The following is a 19,542-nucleotide window of genomic DNA, read 5'->3' on the forward strand; positions in this document are numbered from 1 at the left end:
GACCTCCCCCCACAAGACCATGAACTGGAAAGCAGGGACCATCTTTTGCCTTTCTTTGTATCCTCAGCACTTAGCATAGTGCCTGGCATAAAGTAGGTGCTTATCAATGCTTCTAGATTTTACTTGACTGACCAAACTAGTTTGTTGAATTGAACTGAATCTTATGACCTAGGAGATGCAGTATGCTTGCACCTTGAGGATTCTGTGACTTGCCTAAGGCCATATGATAATTCAACAGAGACACAAGCAGCAGTGGGAATCAGGGCCCCTGTGTTCCTAATCTCCGCATTTTAGAGAATTAGGGAATTTCATTTGGCAATTTCCAAATTGCAGCTAAAGACAAATACTTCCCTGTTGAGAACAATTGCTAATTTCTTTTTTTAACAAGGTTCAGAAAATACATTGAAATCTGCTTCCTATCTAAGATACAAAGCCAATTTGTATATTATATAGGGGGCCATCTGGGCTGCTATAGCTAGCTGGCTGTGTTGCTATAAACTCTTTTTTAGGGTTCATGAATCAGTTGCCAGTAATGAAAAAAAAATGCTTCTCTTCTTTGCACAAGGGAAGTCAGCTCCAAGATTCTGTTTTCTTTCTCTGCACAGATCCCCCTCAGCCAGTCAGTAGAATTCCAAAGTCAAAAGATATTGTGGGCTGAAATGTCAGTGTACTACTTCAGACTCTTGGGGGAAGAGATGGTCATCTATCCATGTAGCCCAAAGGAACCACAAGATAGGCTATAAGCAATGCCTGAAAGATACTGGAAGATGTAAGATATAGAGGGGGAGGAGAAATAAATAAGGATTTTAAGGGGGAAAAAAGAGTCTGTAGAGGTGGGAAAATGGAGAGAAAGGAGAAAGTGGCACATATGACAGAGATCAGCAATTAATTACCTGTCTTCACGATGCAAGGAGGAGTGAAGAGGAGTTGATAGTAAGCCTGCCCACTGTCAGTCAGCCAGCCAAATTTTATTATTCATTCCTTCATTCAACAAGCATTTATTAACTTTGCTAGGTACTAGGGATGCAAAACTAAACTGACCCCACTTTCAAGAAGTTTACATTCTATGGGAGGAAAAACAAAGTAACAACAACCATAACTACAACATAATAATGATGGTCACCATCATGATCATGATAGCTAATGTGTTATATAACTCTTTAAAGCTTGCAAAACACTTTATATATTTTGTCTCATCTGATCCTCATAACAACCAGGATGTAGAAGAGAGTATTATCACCATCCTACAGCTAAGGAAAGAAGTGACTTGCCCAAGGTGACAAAGACAGTGCCTCAGACTGGATTTGAACTCAGGTCTTCCTGATTCCAAGTCCAACTGACAGCTCTGACAATCTATCCCTCTGACAACTAGCTAACTTTGAACATGAACACAGATAAGCAAATGTAAAGTACACACAAAGTCAATAAGAATCAGTGGAAAAGGCATTGGAAAATTGGGGGATCAGGAGGATCCAAGGAGCGTGGAGCGAGTGGCCCTTGAGCTGAGCCTTGAAGAAAACTGGGAATTCTGTGAGGCACAGGTAAGGAGATGTATTCCAGGCATAGCACAGCTAAGGCATGGAAGCTGGAAATAAAATGGAAGAGCAAAGTTGGTTTGGCCAACAACAGTAGGTTGATTTAGCCATATTGAGTTTGTACAAGAGAGAAATACCTAATTTATCTGCAAAGTTAGGCTGAAGCCAGATGGTGAAGGGCTTTCCCTTCCAAACAAAGGAGTTTGTATTTTATCCCAAGGTCACTGCTAGAGTTTACTGAGTAGGGAAGGGATATGGTCAGATTGTGCTTTTGGAATATCCATTTAGAGGGATTAGAGGCAGACTAATTAGGAGGCTATTGCATTTGTTTAGGTAAGAATTGATGAAGAACTGAACTAGGATGGTGGCTGTGAGCATAGAAAGAAAGGGACATAACATTTACTGTATTGTAGAAATAGATAAGACTTAACAACTTGTTGTTTACGAGGGGGTAGAAGAAGTGGTTAAAAAGAATGAAGAGTAAAAAAGGATCTCGAGGTTGTAAATCTTGGCAATGTGAAGGATATTGGAACCCTCAATAGAAATAAGGAAGTTAAGAAGAGGGAAGACTTTGGGGAAAAGATGAGGAGTTCTATCTTGGACACGTTGAGTTTATGACATCAGTAGGACTTCTAACTAGAAATGTCCAATAGGCTGTTGGAGTTCAGGAAAGGCTAGATATATAGGATTATAATAGAGAGATAGAGGCAGAGATGTAGAGATAGATAGACTTACAGAGCCAGGAGTCTTCTGCATAGAGATAATAATTGAACCCATAGGAGATAATGAAATCGAAAGAGAGTAGAGAATCAAAAAAAGCAGCAGGAGAACAGGGTCCAAAGGTACACCCAAATATGGTGGGGTGGGACATGGATAGTGATCCTGCAAATGAGACTGAAGAGTAGCCATCCATCAAGTAGTATAGTGTCATGAAAACACACAGAGGACAGAGCAGTCAGGAGGAGAGGGTGGCCAACATGTCAAATGCTTTAGAGAGGTCAAGAAAGCTAAGGCCTGAGAAGCTATGTGATTTGGGAATCAAAATATGAATGATAATCTTGGAGAGATTGGTTTCGATTGAGTTATGAGGTTCAGATTGCAAGGTTGAAAAGTGAGGGAGAAGAGGAGGAAATGACTATGGACAGTTTTCTTTTTTTCTAGGAAATTGACTGTGAAAGGAAAAAGATACAGAATGATAATTTGAAAGGGTAGTAGAGTCAAGTGAGAGTTTTTTTTTTTAAGGATAGGGAAAATTTGGGCATTACTACTGGGCAAAAGAGGTATAAAGAAGGACTCAGTAGATGAGCAGAGATGGAAAATTAGAGGGGGAAAAAAGACTTGTTAGGCAACAGCTAATGTACCTAGAATTGTGCCAAGTGCCATAGGGGGAGATTTTTTAATGGGAAACATTACTCAATGACCTTACAGAACTTATCAACTAAATGGGTTGATACAACTCATGGGCTAGAATAAGTAAACAATGTACACGAGGAAATCATAGATCAGTGCCAATAGAAAAGTTGCCTGAGTCTCCAAGAGGTTAAGGGATTTGCCCATATCTAAGTTGAGTGACTTGCCAGCTAGTATGTGCCAGAGACTCAAGTCTTCTTGAATCCAAGTTTGACACACTACCCACCATACCTTGCTGCCTCACAGGCTTGAATAAGATATAAAAATAAACAATAAATGCAGATGATAGTGGGAGCAATCAAGATGAAGTCCCTTAAGCCAAATAATCATTGGCAGGAACAATTATCTTGCTTCTAGCTAGTTGTTACTACCAGGAGCGGGGACAGAGTGAAATGAAGTCAGTCAATGAGCCAGTCATTCAGTCAAAAACCCTCCCTTAGCATCCACAATGGAAAGAAGAGAAAAGAAACTTGGATGCAATTTTCATGCTTCACCCTGGGACAATGACAACGAACAGAAATTTAAAATATCTTCTGGCCTGAAATCAACATCAAGGAAAAAATGTTCAGTGTTTTATTTTGTTTTTAATTTCTCCTGCCTCCTCCTGTAAGGGAGATTTTGCATTCTCTGTGTTTGTCAGACCCTCAGCTCAGTATATGAAGACCACCAAGTGCGTGTGACAAATGAGGGGGAGCAATTGGCCACCAGTGCCCTCCCAAAGCTGTTGATGGGCTCTCATCATTGTTCCCACTTAAGAAAATATCCTGCTTGCTAAGTGTGCTTTTGATAACAGATATAATAAACACTATCCTCTCTAAAAAAGATGAATGAAATAAAATCTGGACATCTCTTTCCAAAAGACTGGCAGGGGATTGGAGGACACCCGCCAGGGGCCAACAGCGAATGGGAGGGGGAGGGGAGAAGAGTTAAAGACTTGTGATCTCATTACCAACTTCTAATGTGGAAGATACCTCTACTTCTTCCACCAATGCACACTGGCAACTTGCCTGCCATTTATAATTTTGCAGAGTTGGCCTGAATACTAAGGGATTAAGGGACTTCCCTTGGTGATGCAGAATGGGCACCAGATTTTGAGTCAGAGGACCTGGGCTCCAATCCCAATTCTGTTCTTTATTACCTATATGGCCATGGGCAAGTCATTCAGCCTACCCTGGGACACAATTTCTTCATCACTAAAATGAGAGGGTTCGGACCAGATAATCTCTAGGTCCTTTCCAGCTCCAGGTCTATGATCCTATGATCTCATGGTCACACAGCTAAAATGTGTCAGCAGGCTTGAACATAGATTCCCTTACACAAAGCCCCTTTTAAAAGGATTTCAAATCACAAAGTCAAGTCAACAAGCATTGATTTAAGCGCTTACTATGTACCAGGCATTGTGCTAAGATCTGGAAAAATAAATAAAAGCAAAAATAAAGATGGTCCCTGCCCTCAAGGAGCATACATAATTTAAGTATGGTTTGAACTGGGTACAGTGGATAGTGCTCCAGGCCTGGAGTCAGGAAGACTCTTACTGAGCTCAAATCTTGCCTCAGACATTCACTATCCATGTGATCCTGGGCAAGTCACTTAACCCTGTCTGCCTCATTTTCCTCATCTGTAAAATGACCTGGAGAAAGAAATGGCAAACCACTCCAGTATCTTTCCCATGAAAACTCCAAATGAGCCCACAAAGAGTCAAAAACAACTGTTAACGACTGAGCAACAACTTCCTAGTTTTGAGGTTAGCTCTCTATACATTGCACTGACTGCCTCTCCTAGAATGAAATCTAAGTATTATTTTCACAATCTTGCAAACCAGAAACTAAGGCTCAGAGGATTGAAATGATATTCTTATTGTCACATAAAGCAGCTAGATGGTGAGGGGGACAGGGCACTGGACCTGCTTGTCCCAGTTTTCCTGTCTGTAAAATGGGGATAATAATAGCACCTACTCACCAAGGATTGTTGTGAGGACTGAATGAGGTATTTGTGAAGCACTTCACAAACCTTAAAGCACTAATGTAAATACTAGCTATTATAATAAGTATTTCAAACTCAAGCTTTCAGAAGCCAGGTCTTTCCAATATACCACACTGCCTTTTGGGTATATAAGATCTAAAGAAATCCCACTAAGCCCTTCCATAGTGAAATGCCTCTACAGTTACTTAAAAGATCCCCTTTGCACTGGGGTTATTGATGCTGTTTCTTCGTCCTGCTCCTCGCCTGTGAAATCCATGTTGAATTATTTTATAGATGATTGGCTAAGAACAGAGGTGGGGAAACTGCACTAAGTTATATAGACAGAGGTGAAGACTAGAGCTGTTGAGTTCATTTGAATTTTATTTAAGATTTTAACAAAACTCACAAACTAATAATTGTACTAAGATAAAATAGCATATTTATGAAACCACTGAGTTAATTGGTAGAGGAGGAAGAGATGCTCTTGGCACTGCCAAGAGATAGAACAATAGGTGAGAATTCCCATTCTAGCAAGCAAGGGATAAAAAAAGAAATTCCTAGGACCCTGGGCAGAGGAAGAGAATTCAGGAAATGCTGGGAATCAAACTTTCCATCTATTTCTTTGGCCCTGTCTGCTTGAGCTATTGCTAAGAGAGATAGGGGAGCTGGATCAGTGAATGGTAGTAATAAAGCCTAGAAAATATCAAAAGGGTGAAGATTCCTGAAGCGTTCTGTATAACTCACTCCAAGCTTCAAGGCCAGGTGAGTTGCATTGTTTCCTCAGATAACCAGACAACACCTAAACTAGACTAAATGATAATGTTTTTGCTTCATGAGCCCCACACTGTCTACCCGTGCGCATACACTGCTAAAATGTAGCAATTAAAAGAGTTCTTAACCCAGGGTCCATGAACTTGGTTTTAATAGTTTGATAACTACACTTCGATATAATTAGGTTGCTTTGTAATTCCATGTATTTTATATTATTCATTTAAAAATATTATTCTGAGGAGTTTCTAAGTTTCACTAGACTGCCCAAGGGGGCCATGACATTAAAAAAAAAAGTTGAGAAATCCAAGAGAAGTTTTTTTTATTTGTCCAAGAAGATCCAGCTGTGTTGTTATCAGCTGGGAGGGACCCCAGGGAGCAGGTTCATAAGAGATTAAGGGAGGGTTACCTCAACCTTTAAAGATGCTCCTGGCCCCCAGTCAATTCCACCAGAATTTGGGGAACCTGAAATGTTAAGCCCCATCCTCTTGCAATATTTTTCCCAGACCTCCTGGGACTTGTCAATAGAGTGATTCATTGGTTTGGGATCCTGTTATGGAGGCTCATTTGTATTCTCCGCATTCATGAGCTGGTTCTTAGAGCAGAGCTGATGGGGGCATTCAAGATTGTTCCCAGTGCAGGTGAGGGCAGCAGCAGATGCACATAAGCCGATACCCTCTGTCCACAGGCAGTCCACCTGTGCTGGGCCCACTCCAGGTCAGTGCTCAGAAGCTAAGCTGCTTCTCCTCCCCAGGGCCATAGAGTTATAGAAGAGACTTTAGAACTGTTCTCTCTAGTTCAACTCCAGCATTTTACTTAGGAAAAAAAAATTGAAGTTCAAAAAGTGACTTACCCTAGGTCACATAGCCAGCTATCATTATCATTTCAATCAAGGTAAGCATGTCACTGGCCTTTTTGTTACCAGCTCTCATTCATTTAACAAGTATTTTTCTGTTCATTTGTTTCCAACTCTTTATGACCCCATGAACCATACTATCCATGGGGTTTTCTTGGCAAAGATACTGAAGTGGTTTGCCACTTCCTTCTCCAGTGAATTAAGGCAAACAGAGGTTAAGTGACTTGCCCAGGGTCACACAACTAGTAAGTCTCTGAGGTCATATTTCATCTCAGGTCTTCCTGACTCCAGGCCCAGTGCTCTAACCACTGAACCACCTAGCTGCCTCCATATTTTCTGATCCCATATTTTAAAATATTATATGGTCCCTGCTTTCCAGAAATTTACAGATTGGGTACATGCAGGACTTTTACAACATTTAGAGCCAAAAATGAATAGTCACACCCAGAGGCCAATAATGGAGTTCAGAGAGAGAGGAAAAGGTCACTGTGGGCCCTAGTGGTCAGGAGATGTGACCTCAGTTAGACCTTAAAGGATGGATAGGATTTGAATAGGCAGCAAGGAAGGGCATGTCAGACAGGGTGAGACATCAGAAGAAAAGCCAATGTCAGACATTTCCATGAGGCATATTTGGGGAACAGTCAGCAGGCAGGGAGGGTTCCATTGAGGAGTAGTGGGAGCTAAATTGCAAAGTAAGAAAGAGGCCAAATTTAGCAGCAAAATAGTATAAGAGTGGGAAGGAAGACACTAGAAAGAAAGACCCAAGTTCAAATTCTGACTTTGATATTAACTTGATATGTGATCCTGGCCAAGTCACTTCATATCTCTGAGTCACAGTTTCTTCATCTGTGCAATGTGAATGATAATTCTTGCAGATGGTCCTTAGTAAACCTTAAAACAATGTAACAAACATGAGCCTTGAATACTGAGCTGAAGAGTTTGGACTTTATAAGTAATTTGTAGCAAACCTATCAAAATTACTCCCTTTCTCTCTACTGAAGTGTAAAGTCCCTGAGGACAATGAGTGTACATAACCAAGATTTGGGGGGGGGGGGGCAATTGGGGTTAAGTGACTTGCCCAGGGTCACACAACTAGTAAGTGTCAAGTGTTTGGTCTGAGACTGGATTTGAACTCAGGTACTCCTGACTTCAGGGCCGGTGCTCTATCCACTGCGCCACCTAGCTGCCCCGCATAACCAAGATTTTTTTAAGTCCCATAATGCCTAGTACCATGTAAACATTCAACACAATTTTAAAAAATTATTAAGCACCTACTGCACGTATAGCACTCTGCTAGGTGCTAAACGAGATACAAAGATTAGATAATACATGGCTGGTCCCTGCCCTCATGGAGTTTAAAATCTAATAGCGGGTCATGACACATACTCAAAATAACACTTATGTCAGGCCTTTCCTGATTCTCCCAGTGGTTAGTGCTCTCTCCCTCCTTTCTATTTACTCATCTCTATATATATATATTATATATATATATATATATAAAATGTATATACATATATATATCTCCCTTCCCCCCCAATAGAATATAACCTCCCTGAGGGCAGGGACTGTTTCATTTTTTTGGCCTTTGTGTCACAATGCTTTGCACATAGCAAGAGCTTAATAAATATTTGTGAAATTGAATTAAATGGCAACAAATCCTTTGTTGAACCAACTCAGTTTAGCTCCAGCTCACTCTTTCATAGATGCTCTTTTGTCTATAGCTGCTTCAATCCTTTCTGTTCAATTCAACCTGGGCAAAGCCAAAATACCTTTCTGGCTCCCATCTCTATCATCCTCAGCTCCATGCTTACCCGTGACCCTTCTCCCTCCCCACACCAGGACCACTCCCAGATATTCCACCTGAGCCCAGGTCAATACTTCCAAACCACTACTATATCTCCCATTTAAAAACTACTTATGAAATTGTCCTGAGACAATTGCCCCTACTGTTTTTTCACCTAAAGTCATGGAAGGCAGGGAAAGAGAATGCCAAAGAAGAGACGCCTGTAGTGACAATTCTCCATAAGCCGTCCTAACATCAAGCAGAAGTGACATACACACATGAAAAGAGAGGCTAATCCAAAAGTTGCCTATATTATGGGCATATATGTATGTGTGTATACATATATACACATACATACATATATATACATATACACATACAAATATACATATGCACATGCATATATGTATGTATATGTGTGTGTACATATAGCTATGTCTATAAATGTGTGTATATAATATATATCAGAATTTTTATAGCAACAGATGTATCTTCAATTCCTACCCAGCATCCCCCCCACTCCCTCAGGTTAACACTAAAATGATGTCATTAGTTTGCATTCTTAGACTTCACTAATTGATGAAGGGGAGCTCCAGAGTAAAAATGAGGTAGCTCCAGAGTAAGATGAATAAGAGAAGGAAAGTCAACCTGGATTTAGAAATTTCCTTTAGATAATCCCCAAAGGAGGTAATCCATATGCTAGCAGTCAAGAGGTATGTGTCACCATGTTTCCTACCTAAAAATGTCAAGGTTATTGCTATCTTCCAACACAGGTGGAGCTAAAAAGACTAATGTAGGGGCTACAGTGTACATTCTCAAAATCAGTCCTCAAATTTATTAGGGCTGGAAGAGTCAGGTGCCCTCATTTTACAGATGAGGAGACTGAGACCCAGAGAGGCTAAATTACTTGCTGAAGATCAGATAGCAAATTAGTGCATATCTGGGAAGAGCTGAAATTTGAACTCAAGCAGGCTTCCCAGTCCAGGGCCTTTTCAACTACTGCCATATTACCTCTCTTGTGCACAAATAATGGTCACTATTTGCGAGTGCTTTTTCCATTAACACATTTTCCTCTTGGACTCCTGCTTCCTAACACCTTAGCTCAGAGTCATCCTAATCCAACTGCTACCTATAGTCACTTGATCTGTCCACTTCTCCAATTTCCATTAACCTGGTCATTCCAGCTGAGCAAAAGGAGGCGGCCAATGAGTCCTTCACTGCCTGAGCAAGAGAAGGCCATCACAGTCAATTTTACTGGTAGTGCCACAAGGTTCAATGATACTTATCCACATTTCAATTTCAAGAATGCTGATGTCATCCATGAGAACTAGCTCATCAGATGTGGAAATATGCAATGAGTCTAGCCAAGCACTAAATTTTTCTGCTCATTATTCTCATCAATCTGCACCACCACCACCCCAAGTGAGTTCATGACAGTTTGGGTGACATAATTCTTTTCTTGTTGGGTTCTTAAAATCTTTTTTTAGTATCATGGCCCCTTTGGGAAGTCTAGGAAAGCTTATGGACCCCTCCTCAGAATAATATTTTTAAATACATAAAATAAAATACATAGGTTACAAAGTTAAGGGAAGGAGGATGAACATTTATTAAGTTCCTACTGTGTGCTAGACACTGTGATAAGTTATTTAGAAATGTTATCTCATTTGGTCTTCACAACAATACTGGGAAGTAGATGCTATGATTATCCTCATTTTACAGTTGAGGAAACTGAGGCAGACAGAGGTTAGGTGACTGACTCAGAGTTAAACAGCTAGGAAGTGTCTGAAGTTGGATTTAAACTCAGGTCTTCTTGACTCCAGCTTCACTGTTCTATCTACTCCAACACCCGGCTGTCAAAGAAAATCAATTCTATTGAAATCGTTTTCAAAATACATTTTTTAAAAGTTCATGGATCCCAGTTTAAGAACCCCTTCACTAGAGGTTTTCAAGCAAAGGTTGGATGACCATTTGCCAGGTATATTGTAGATGAGACTCTTTTTCAGATATGAGTTGGACTAGTCCCTTCAAGTTCTGAAATTCTGTGACCATCTCTCCAGAAGAGCATGTTTTCTTGCATATTTCTGTAGGAGCTGTCCTTTATCAGGAAATCTGGCTTCCCTCTAGGCTATGATATCAATTCTATGTCTACACAGCCACCAGTCAACTACATTAGTGCTATTCTCCAGTTCAGCCAAACTCCTTGAAAGACTTGTCTACACTTGATCCTTCCACTTCCTCTCTTCTCACTCTTGAACTCTGCAGTCTGACTTCTGAACTCACCACTCAACTAAAACTGCTCTCTTCAAAGTTACTAATTATCTCAATTGCCAAATCTAGTGGTGTTTTCTCAGTCTTAATCCATCTTCAACCTCTCTGCCGCATCTGACACTGTTGACCACCCTCTCCTCCTTCACCCTCTCTCCTCTCTGGGTTTTTATGACTCTGGGTTTTTATTCTCTTCCGGTGTGCCTCCTTCTTATCTCACTCTTGGATTAGTGATTTATTTTTTGGTCTAGACCCATTATTTTATTGGTGTAAAGAATACCCTAGAGAGGGAACTCCCTGTATCAATGAACATCAGCAACTGCCTTGTAACTTGGGAACTATAGATTTAGAAACAGAAAATGCCTTACCATTAATCTCTTAATAGCCAAATCCAAAGACTTTTTCTCAATCCTTATTCTCCCCTACTTCTCTGTAACTTTTGCCACTGTTGGTCACCCTCTTCTTGATATCCTCTTCTCTCTAGGTTTTCAGGATGCCACTCTCTTCTGGTTCCCCCCCTATCTATCAGACTGCTCCTTCTCAATCTCCTTTGCTGGACCCTCATTTAGATCATGCCCTCTAACTGTAGGTGTCCTGGACACTCTTCTCCCTCTATCCTACCTTACTTGGTAATCTCATCAGCTCCTATGGATTTAATTACCATCTCTATGCTGAGGATTCTCAGATATACCTATCCTGCTCTAACCTCTCTGCTGACCTCCAATCTCACACCTCCAAATGCCTTTCAGACATTTCAAAGTGGATGTCAAGTAGACATCTTAAACTCAGTATGTCCAAAACCAAACTCATTATCTTTCCCCAAAATTCTTCCCTACTCCTCCCTTTCCCATTACTTTAGAAGGCAACACCATTCGACCAGTCCCTCAGGTTCAAAACCTAGGAGTCATCCTCGACTTCTTACTATCTCTCAACACCTCCCCACCCCCATATCCAATTGTTAAGGCCTACTGATTCCACCTTTGCAACACCTCTCAAATAAACGTATCCTCTGACACTGCCACCACTCTAGTGAAGGCCCTCATCACCTCATAACTTGGACCATTGCAATAGCCTGCTAGAGGGTCTGCCTGCCTCAAGTCTCTCCTCACTCTAACCCATTCTCCATCCTGCCACTAAAGTGACTTTTCTAAAGCCCAGGTCCAACCAGGTCACCTCCCTACTAAATAAACTCTAGCAGCTCCCTATTGCCTCCAGGATCAAATACAAAATCCTCTAGGATTCAAAACCTTTCCTAACCTAGCCCCTTTCTACTGTTCCAGTCTTCTTACACTTATTCCCTCCCAGGTACTCTTTGATCCAGTGACATTGGTCCTCCTGACTGTTCCATGAACAAGAACCTCCATCACTTGGGTCTGGGCATTTTCTCTGGCTGTCTCCCATGTCTGGAAAGCTTTCCCTCCTCATCTCTGCCTACTGACTTCCCTGGCTTCCTTAAGTCCCAACTAAAATCCTATCTTCTACAGGAGGGCTTTGCCAATCCCTCTTAATTCTAGTGCATTCCCTATTTTAATTATTTCCTTTCTATCTTGTACATAACTTGTTTTTGTGCTTGTTGTCTCCCCCCCCCTTAGATTGTGAGTTCCTTGAGGCCAAGAACTGTCTTTTGCCTCTTTTCGTATTCCCAGCACTTAGCACAGTGCCTGGAACATAGTAGGCTAAGTGTTTATTGACTGACATTAGAAGCAATCTAGTTTAGCCCCTTAATTTTAGAGAAAACTGAGGCCCAGCCAGATTGTGACTTGACCAGGGGTCATACAGTAAGCAAGTGATGGAGCCAGGATTCAAACTCAGCTACTCTGACACCACAGCCATTATTACAAAGTTGATTGGGGAACTAAGAAATTAAATCTCTTGCCCAGGATTGCACATTAATGAATTACTTTTGAAAAGTATTTTTTTTTTTTTGTCTAGGCAACAGGGTTAAGTGACTTGCCCAGGGTCACACAGCTAGTAAGTGCTATGTGTCTGAGGCCAGATTTGAACTCAGGTCCTCCTGAATCCAAGGCCGGTGCTCTGTCTACTGCACCATCTAGCTGCCCCCTGAAAAGCTATTCTTGATGTGATTCAGATATAAATAGTGGAACATTGGTCTTTAAAGTTCTGCAAGGGATGACTTTCCATCACGTTTATTCAAGTGTTGTAAATAGCTTTGCTTACAAGGTTTCCTGGGAGTGAATTTCACCTTATTTTGGCAGGAATTTGGCTTGACATGTGAAGCCTTCAGGAATCTTTTTTTTCTTTTTTAAACAAGGGTGTGTGAGAGATGTTCAGAGAAATTAGTTATTTACTCAAAATAGCTCCTGAAAGGCAGAGTGGAATAGTAGATAACACGTTGGGCTGGGGCCTGAAACACCAAGCTTTAAATCCTAACTTGGATTCATATTAGTAAGTGACTCTGAGCAAGTAATTTAAGCTCTTTGTGCCTCACGCAACCCCCTAGGATTTATCTATTAAGTAGCAAACATTTCCCCTTACAAATATGGCTTGCTGAAGAAATTCCAGGCCTCTCACATAATAAGTCCTATAAGAGATTAATTCCAAAGACTTTACTTTCACAGAATAAAGTCATAAGAATGTTTTATTTCCTTTTACTAATCTTTATTATTTGAGGTTCAGGGTTGCCTCTCTTGGTTAGTTCTCATGGGCTGACTGAATCCTGCCCCATGGGATGGTAAAATTTACTAAAAGCTTCAGACATTTCTGAGATAAAAAGTCAAAAGTGAGGTCAGACATCTCAAAGTTAATTTGATTTGTTTTACTTGTGGGAGGATCCCAACCAGGTCTGACCCTGTGGTTATCTTTGTAGCATATAAATCCCTTCTCTCAACTAGCCCACTGTAAACTCCAACAATCTAACTTTAATATGCAACTGGCCTTAGTTTACCTATCAGAACTAAAACTAAGCCTGTTTTCTTAGGACTTGAATGAGATTATGATTCTGTTTAACTAAGTTTGTTTTACTATAAGAGGATGTACGAAATTGCTGTACCATCAAAAATTATTTCCAACACAAATAAAAATGATGCAAGCTTTGTTAGAACCTTCATTAGGGTTCAGTTATTTTTCTGAGCTCTGAACTTGTGCTTAAGCTTAATAAAATCTCAGTTTTAACCTGTGGAATCTCTGTATTGTGATAGTATTATTTGGCTGCAGCCAGCTGAACTCAGTAGGAGTATTTTTTTTCCTGGAACAATAAGAAAGAATGAGTAAAACAATCCCCACTTTGAGATAGATGAACTGAGTTCCAGGCCTCCCAGCTCTTCCACCAAGGATCACAGATGGGGAACTGGAAGGGAAGTTAGAGCTCATTTTATAGATTAGGAAAAGTAGTGGGGGTAGACTTGATGACCTCCAAAGTCCCTTCTAGCTCAAAATCCGTGGTCCTAGGTGGTAAAGCTGGACCTGGAACCCAATTCTGACTGAGAGTAGGAAACATTTCTATCATTGTCTCTTCCTCTGTAAAAAGAAACTATTTGGAGTCAAGTTCTTAGCTGGAGTTTTGCAAAGAATTTGTAATTTCTTCAGCATAGGTAATTCTTTCCATTTATTAGCTGTATGACCCTGGGCAAGTCACTTGGCAGCTAGGTGGCATAGTGGATAGAGTGCTGAACCTGGAGTCAGGAAGACTCCAGGAGTCAGGAGTTCAGATTCAGCCTCAGATACTCACAAGCTATGTGAGTTACTTAATCTTCATCTGCCTCAGTTTCCTCAACTATAAACTGAGGATAACAACAGCACCTACCTCCAAGGATTGTTGTGAGTGCTCAGCACAGTGTCCTGCACGTAGCAGGTATTTAATAAATGCTTGTTCCTTTCGCCTTCACTTCTCTGTCCTTCAGTTTCCTCATCTATTAAAGTTAGAGGGCTGAAATAGATGATTTCGAAGTCCCTTACAGGTCAAAAAATTTTTTAATTCTAAAATGAAATGGTCTGAAGATAAAATGGTAGCTGTTAATTCACAGGTAGAGTGATACTAGGAAATATATAAATTATATAAACATGTAAATATATAAATTTAGGAGAAACATGCATCTAGAATAGGGCCTAGATTTTGTATGGCAGGTACAACACTTAATACTTTATTTAAAGATCAATATTTAGACAACTTGGTGGCACAGTAGAAGTCAGGTTAAAACCGAATTCAAATACTGCTAGCTGTATGACCACGAGCAGGTCTCTTTACCTCTTTCAGCTTGTTTTCAAAATGGAGATGATAATAAAAGGTGGTTATCAGGATCCAATGATACAACATATTTACAGTGCTTTGCAAAACTTAAAGCACTATACAAATGTTAGCTGTTGTTATCTAATGACTATTAAGCAATTAAGAAGTTCAACACATTTAGGAGAAACGAGTAATTGCTTCAGGGGGCAGTTGAACATGATCACCTGAGACATCTCTTCCAGGTCTAAGTGTCTATGAATCTATGAAATTCAGAGGACAAACACAGGGCTAGGTCAAAGGTAAAAAATTATGCTAACACAGAACCAACTTTGATATACTGCAGCTTAGATAATGAAGTTCATTTTTTTTTTTTACAATTCAGCAATTTACTCAGTGTGTTTCAAATATCTTTAAGCAACAAAAAAAGGTGGTTTGGCGAACAAGAGAAAGAAAGCATTGGTTGGGAGAAGAGTACTAGAAGTATCCTTGTAATATGAACATTAAAATGACAACTGAATCCTCTTCTATAGAAACAGCAGCTAGAAATGCAAATCTAGCTGATCTCCCTGGGTTGTAAATCTCTACTAGTCACAGACTTGGAAGTCCCATTGTGTTCAGTAAACCCTAGGGGGGGCAGTCTAAATTATGACCCTCTAATCCATGGAGAGGCAAACCCAATGGGAACTCAAAAAGCCTAGTTTTTTATTTCAATGTGATACTTAATCTTCTATTACTCTACTAACTGCACAAACCACCCACTTAATTAACCTATTTTTGAATTATTTATGATCTTCCTACTGAGTGGGTGAAAAAGAATCTTTCTGGTTATCTATTTTACTTCAGAAGGAAAGTTCAGCAAATTTCAAAGCTCTATCTTCTTCAGTACCTGCCCCCTTCTGGACATGAGGAAAAGGGAAACTAGAAATAACTTTTTTTTCCTGAAATAAGAAGAGTATTTAACCTTTTCACGCAAACAACTTCAATAATTCATAAGAGGGGAGGAATTCCTTTGAAACTCATTATCAGCAAGGAATTTTTGTATTTATCTGGCACCCTCCATCATGTCCCCTTTTCAGCTCAGAGTGAAAAGATCAGCAAAATTATCTTCTCTCATTATAATCCTGATTGCCTATAAGTCAAATTTATCCCTCAGAATAACAGCCTACATTCACTTGGCAAAAGGCTCATTGATTTACATAATTTCCCTTGCTAACAGTATGGGATGGTAAAAAAAAAAAATGTAGAATTTGAAGTCAGAAGACCTCACCTAATCTCTGTGAGCCTCAGTTTCCTAATTGTCAAAGTAAACATTAGAATGTCTGCCTGGGCTTCTTTGGGGTAAGGCTCAAAACGGCAAAATGTAAAGTAAACAAATATAAGGTCAGAGAGCTCCTGTTGATCAGCCCTTTGAAACGCTTCTCACCATCTGTAAATTGGGTCACTTGGTCTTTAGGGTAGCCAGGATAAACTATCTTCTACCTTACCTTCTGCTTACACTGCATTTATCTTGTAACTGTGAATTTAGTTGTTTGCAAACTGTCTCCCTTATTAGACTGTGAGCTCCTTGAGTTTTGTCTTTCTTCTGTATCCCCAGCACTTAGCACAGTGCATGACTCTAGTAAGTGCTCAATAACTGTTTACTGTCTGCCTACCTCAGTTAACATTTTAACTCTGCTACTTTACTACCTGTGTGACCCTGGACAACTTAGTTAAACTCTCTAAGTTTATTTCTTCCTCTGTAAAAGAAAGGAGTTAGGATAAATGGCTTCTGAGAGGTTCCTTTTAACTCTAGATCTACAATTCTATGCCCATAAAAAGACATCCTTAACTTCCAACTCTGATCTGAGGTAGTGCAGTGGAAAGAAAATAGAGGAATTGGATTTATCTTCTCCCCTTGATACTCACTTATCCCCTTGATACATTTATGTGACTTGGGTCAGACTACTTAATTTCCCTGGCCCTCAACTTCCTTATTTGTAAGATAATTGGGAGGTTTGACTAAATGGTTTCCAAGGGTACTCTCTAATTTTAGATCTATGATCCTTTGCCCACCAGACTTCTGACAATTCAGGCGCTCCTGGTTCTGAAACCTTTCTTTGCCTCCCTCTCAGCAACTTGCTTTACCAATCCCCAGATATCTGTCATACGTAAATTTCCTTATCCCAGATTGCTCCAGCCCACCTCAATGCTTCACATCCTCCTTCTGCCAAGAGCATCTCTTTCCATACCCTTCCTGTTCAGTCCTCTAGTAGAAACTGCTGTAGCTGAACTCTGTGATCTTTAGTTCTATTTTTAAGAGAAGCTCCCTCTTTCTCACTCTAGAAACCACTTATACAAAACACCCAGCATCTCACCCACCCTGCAATTTTCCTTGAGCCTCCATCTCCCACTGTCTGCTTGCAGTAAAACGCCACAACCGTACAGTACAGTGAACTTGTTTCCCCAGGGTTCTCCCCTTGGGCAGACAAGACACAGAATAACAGCTGAAAGGGACCTTAGAGGTCATGTAATTCAACCCTTAACAGGAATCCTCTCTACAACCTGGACAAGTAGTAGCCCAATCTGTTTGAAGACCTCCAGTAATGGCAAACTCATTACTTTCCAAAGCAGACCGCCCTACTCTACCATAGTTCTGATCTTTGGTTATTTTTTTTTCCATTAATTAATATTGACTTCTCTGCACCTTCCCCCAATGCTCTTAGTTCTGTCCTCTGGGGTCACCTGCAGGAAATTCTAACCATTTTCTGGGACAGCTGTGCCTCACAGCTCAGGGGTCCAAGAAGATGGTGAAAGGTTCCCAACATCTGCTCTCCTTGAGCCCAGGATGGCCCATTTTCCTCCCTGTATACCTCACGATTGTCACTCATATTGACTGATGTTATTAGCATACAATCCTCTGTTTGGGTTTTTGCTGTTTCCTATAACTAAAGTAGAAACATCATGAGTCCTCTTTTGCTGATAAGGAAATAAAAACCCAGGGAGTTTCAGTTTATTGGCAGGGCCCCTGGAGCAAAGAGAGCAGTGTTAGAGCTCAAGGTCAGGGTTTCAATTCTGTCTCCTCTTTCTGAGCCTGGAGCTTATTCACTAAAACCTGTAGTCATATATGAAGAGAGAGCTCTTTCCATGTGGTTTCTTCCCAATACTTGCTCGTTTTCACCACCGATCTCCCTCTTCTCCCGCCGCCACCTTTACACCATCAAACGACGGATTTAAATGGCTCTGTCTGTTCAGTCCCCGGGACTCCCTCCTTGGAGCCAGCCCCTTGATTTGCTCATCCAGGAAGGGAGGAAACCCCGGGAGCAGAGGCAGAGAAATCTGAGCTGGGCTGGCTTCCCCAGCTCACCTCTGTGAGGGAGACGGAAAAGATGTTGAATGCTTCCAAGGGTCAGCACCCAGCAGGTCTGAGGCTGTGGCATGGTTTCGACCCCAGAAGCAATCCAGGAAGGATTTTAGGCTCTAGCAGTCAAAAGGTTCCTCCCAACAGGAAGGAAATAATCTCTCCTCCCCTTCTGTTTTTCCCTGGCCCCCTCTCCTTTACCTCTTCCTAGATTCCCTTTTGTCTCTTCTGTTTCTCTATACCCTTCTACCATTTCTCCCCTTTTCCCCACCCCACCTCGTTTTTCTAACTCCCGCTTTTCAATCCTCTCCCTCATCACCGTGAATCGATCTGCCTTTCTCCTTTTCTGGTTTTCCCTTCTCCTTCTCCCTTCATCTCTCAGCTTCTTCCTGCCAACCTCTCCCTTCACCGCTTTTCACTTTGTCTCCAATTATGTCTAAATGCAACCCACCACAGATGCTGACATTTTAAATGTTTAGTTGTTATAGTTACTTGACTAATTGCCGGGCCCGACGGTGACGCTTCTTCTGCCCAACATCTCCACCGACACACACACACACACACACACACACACACACGATGGAGGGGAGAGAAGCGGACAGTAGCATTTCCGCGGGCCCCGGGAGGTACGACCAACCTCACTGACCAGCCCAGGAAAGTTTGCGTGAACGGTGCCCCCAGGAAGCTCCAGGGCCTTGGCAAGGCGAGCAGGACCCTCCCTGCCTTCCCCAGCTGAGCCAGTGTCTCAGGTGGTGTCAATTCCCGTACCTGCCAACCCCCACGACTGTTTATTGATTGCTACGAAGGTGTCAGTAGCGAGAAGCGGCGGAGTGGCTAACCCCCGGGCACCACCCTCCAACCCTATGTTTGCAAAAACTCAGGGAGGGTAGGGCATTATTATAGGGCAGTGAGAATGGTTAAGGGGGGCATGTGGGAATGAGTCCCGGCCCGAGAGAAGAGTTAGAAACTGCTACCGGGTACTCACGTGCCAGATGGCGAAGAAGATGAGCGCCGCGCACAGGACCAAAGACAGCATGTAGCAAAAAGCAGCGAAAGTGAAAGCCATGGCGAAGAGACCACCTGGTAGAGGTGCCCCTCTTTTGCAAGCACACAGAAAGCCCACCGGAGACCCAAGTCCCTCTCTCTCAAAATCTCCCCCAAAATGGTAAGGTAGGGAACCAAGCCTTCACTCTCTCTCCATGCTCATTGGAACAAGGAGGCACAGCAATTGGGGAAAGAATGGAAACCAATGGGAGGGGGGGCAAGGATACAGGGGCTCCCCCAGGCTCTAAAGAATAGACCCCGAACCTAAAAATCTAAGGCAGCGAAAAAAGCGTCAGGTCTAAGAGCCCCAGAAGGGAACCTTTCTCAAATCCTAGGAGAAACCGGGGTGGCAGGGATAGAGGGGCAGGCTCACTCCTGTGAGCAGTGAATGAGAGA

General features: G+C 41.5%; 1 protein-coding gene across 2 annotated transcripts in view; it reads right to left on the reverse strand.

The window, feature by feature from the left end:
- Positions 1–19,168, reverse strand: part of LOC114050198 (protein cornichon homolog 3) — a 176,841-nt gene extending 157,673 nt beyond the window's left edge. For both annotated transcript variants that reach the window (XM_027871835.1, XM_027871834.1), the window contains exon 1: positions 19,088–19,168. In XM_027871835.1, coding sequence (XP_027727636.1) covers positions 19,088–19,168 — 81 coding nt within the window. The remainder of the gene's footprint in view (positions 1–19,087) is intronic.
- Between the last annotated feature and the right edge of the window lie 374 nt (positions 19,169–19,542).

This window comes from Vombatus ursinus, unplaced genomic scaffold, assembly GCF_900497805.2.
Source record: "Vombatus ursinus unplaced genomic scaffold, bare-nosed wombat genome assembly UNPS02014798.1, whole genome shotgun sequence".
NCBI classification, from domain to species: domain Eukaryota; kingdom Metazoa; phylum Chordata; class Mammalia; order Diprotodontia; family Vombatidae; genus Vombatus; species Vombatus ursinus.